This window comes from Habropoda laboriosa, unplaced genomic scaffold (genome assembly GCF_001263275.1).
Source record: "Habropoda laboriosa isolate 0110345459 unplaced genomic scaffold, ASM126327v1 scaffold67, whole genome shotgun sequence".
NCBI lineage: Eukaryota > Metazoa > Arthropoda > Insecta > Hymenoptera > Apidae > Habropoda > Habropoda laboriosa.
The window spans coordinates 752607-755636 of record NW_017100242.1 but is presented as its reverse complement, the minus strand read 5'-3'; the positions used below and the strand labels follow the sequence as shown (position 1 = coordinate 755636).

Here is a 3030-nt window from a genome sequence, read left to right as displayed (position 1 = left end):
TGAAATACAAGACACTCTTTTTGATAAAAGTATCTATTTCCTTTGCTACGAATGAGAATCGCGTATCTGTGAAGATAGAGAGCTGCCAGTAGGGCATGTGTTTTTGTCGGGTCCCTTACGTAGTCACCTCCTCGTGGTGGGACTTGGTAATTGGTATCCTTTTCCAAAGAAAATTCTCACTTTTGCAAAAGGATACCAAGCTAAGAACTACGCGTACCCGTCGACACTCTGATTCTCACACACAGTTGAAAGTTTTAACTTTAAGTAGTTCGTAAGATAAAGTTAGTTAATTCTAAGATAGAAAATTGAACACTATGTGCGCGTTTCATAATAAAAGTAGCAGTAAAGGAAGATTAAACAAGAAATGCAATTCTGTGACAAATTTTTCCCAAGCAGTGTTTTTAATATGTTACACAATAATTACTGTACCTCATCTTATATATTTTACTTTTCAAACATTTGTATCAGTCTTTTCTGCGATTTTTCAATTGCATTACGCATTATTGCAGTAATTTCTATCGTTACATTTAATTCTAATGTTTAGCAGCTTTTCCGCTGCTATCGACCCTACATTTTACTGACACTTGTGGAATCGACCCTACATTTTTTTTTTTTTTACGTGGAGGTAGGCCGACTCTATGTGATAAACAATTGGCAACCAAACGGTGGCTCGCTAAAGCGATATATTATGAAATTAAATTAATCACTCAATAAGTTTTAACGTTAGATTGCTTCCTCGATATGGCCATGGTGGTCATCAGTGACTGGAGTGCCTCAAATGTTTAGAATAATTAAAATAAAATAAATGTTGTCAACTAAAAATTTTGAACGTCATAGCTAGCTAGACATTATTTTCAATTGAAAAAAACATTATACAAACGCATAATACTATAATCCTATGCTGAAAATGTATTTTCTTGTGGCCGCCTGACAGCAACCTGTAAATCTGGCGTGACAGTGAACGTGTTAATAAGTAAATGTTGTTCAAATTGTATCGTGTTTGATATCATTTTCATCAGAAAAATCTCACCATGTTAAGAAAAATTTCAGATGAAAAAAAGTAAAATTAAAGAAATTATATTTTTCGATTATGATTTGTCGGGCCGTGTAATCTCGTAAAGGAAACCGACTGATGTAGCGTTACACGCTTGACTGACTGCGAGCGAGATAACATGGGCGCAGCAATGACGCAGACCTAGGCGTAGGACCATCTATACTGTCACTTGTAGAATCCAAACTTACTGACTCTTGTAGAGAATTTGCTGTAGTCACTTTGAGGTTTCGTCGTTTTCTGAATCAATTTTTCCATCCTTCGAAAATCGTTCTATATCGATAATTGCACGATAATTAAATAAAACAGGTCTCTTAATTTCTAGTACTCCTGAAAATTGTACTTTTTGCTACTTCAAAGGTCACGGTACACGGAAGCCTTCGTTTATCTCGAGGTTCCTCTGGCACACGTTTCAAAGTTAATTAGAATAATCTTCAGACGTGTCTATTCCGTTTGTATTTAGAACTTTGAAACAGATAATATCCCAATTACTCCGTCATACGCAGAGGGGAATTTTGACAGTGACAGAAACCATACGCTACCGAGATCAGACGTTATTTATGACTGGTTCTCCTAATAGGAGACAAACCGTGTACCGGAACTCCCACTGCAGGCCTCTAGTTAGCCGCGCGTGCAACATTGTCAAAGGAAAGATAGCAATTGATACGAAGACAGTGGTTGGAAAAGTCTAAATGATCGGACACACGTCCCGCCGTAAATCTTCCTCTACCGGCGAATCAATTTATCCAAATGTAGCTACCAGTCTCTGTCCGACTGGCGTGATTTACAACTTCACGCCTCCTCCTCTCGTGGCCCGACCGACTTATGATCGCTCGTTTATTTGTCCTACTTGCAACTTCCTACGAAGAAACGCTATCCAGCACTGCGATTCCAAGAAGTGGACTCGTATCGTCGATTACGCGGAACGAAAATATTAGATCTGGCTTAACGTTCTGTCGTTTTTTAAATCGTCTTGTAATGTGTTTACTTCTTTTTTTTTTTAATTTGAGACATAATCGGTACGATCCTTTTTGGGGGGATTTGATCAGTTCCTTTTTCATAGAAATCTTCTATTGGAAATGGGTTATGAAAAAGAAATAGTCTTTTAATCGTGTGATATGCTATTTATTGACGGACTCAGAGGAAACGTCTTTACGCTATTGAATCTTCTAAAGGACTGTTTCTGGGCACCCAAAAAGAACGTTGGGGTCCCCTTAAACCTAGGAACTGTTTACTTTATGGTATCGCATTGTGCAGTGCGTGACTCGAAGACGGACACCGGACACATCTGGTGGAAGTCTTAGTGCCTTTGTTTAAAATAACGCGGAGACATATTTGTATTCACCTGATTATTTCCATAGGGTGTTGTTAGAAATAATCCAACATCTTCAGTTTTTTGATCGAAATTATTTTTAATGGATCTTTTGTTTCACCATCTTCTCCTCAAGGTTTAACCCTTTGACTACTATAGACGCTCAGTCGAACGCTGGATACTATCAACGCTCTTCATATCCATATTCCGTATTTTATGTTTATATATTATTTATTTTACCCATATGAAATACGAAATATTCAGCGAAAAAGCGATTGCTATAACTCAGTCGTACACGGCGAGTGCTTTATTTACCAGCAGTCAAAGGGTTAAATCTCTAATTTTCAGCCTTCACCTTTCTCACCCTTTCTCTATTTCTATAATTTCAAGAAATTTTGCAAAATACCTCTGCACTGTTTTTTAATATTGAGAAAAGTAACACACAAATTTTCAGCCATAAAGATAACGATACACTGCCACAAAGATAGCGAAATGTGGTACAGAAATTTTCTGCCATCACTTGCTCTCGAAGAATGTTAAAAGCGAAGATAAACGTGGCTCGAGAGAACGACAGAATTAATAACAATTCTCGCTTACATTGTCCCAGGTTCGATTCCAGGTCCCCTGATGAGAAACGGTACTCTGACGTCGAATTCGAAAGGGAAGC

General features: G+C 37.8%; 1 protein-coding gene across 1 annotated transcript in view; it reads right to left on the bottom strand.

The window, feature by feature from the left end:
- Positions 1 to 3030, bottom strand: part of LOC108572088 (extracellular sulfatase SULF-1 homolog) — a 107085-nt gene that overhangs the window by 12404 nt on the left and 91651 nt on the right. Inside the window, exon 6 of the mRNA XM_017934279.1 lies at positions 2961 to 3030. This exon is cut by the window's right edge and continues 91 nt beyond it. Coding sequence (XP_017789768.1) covers positions 2961 to 3030 — 70 coding nt within the window. The remainder of the gene's footprint in view (positions 1 to 2960) is intronic.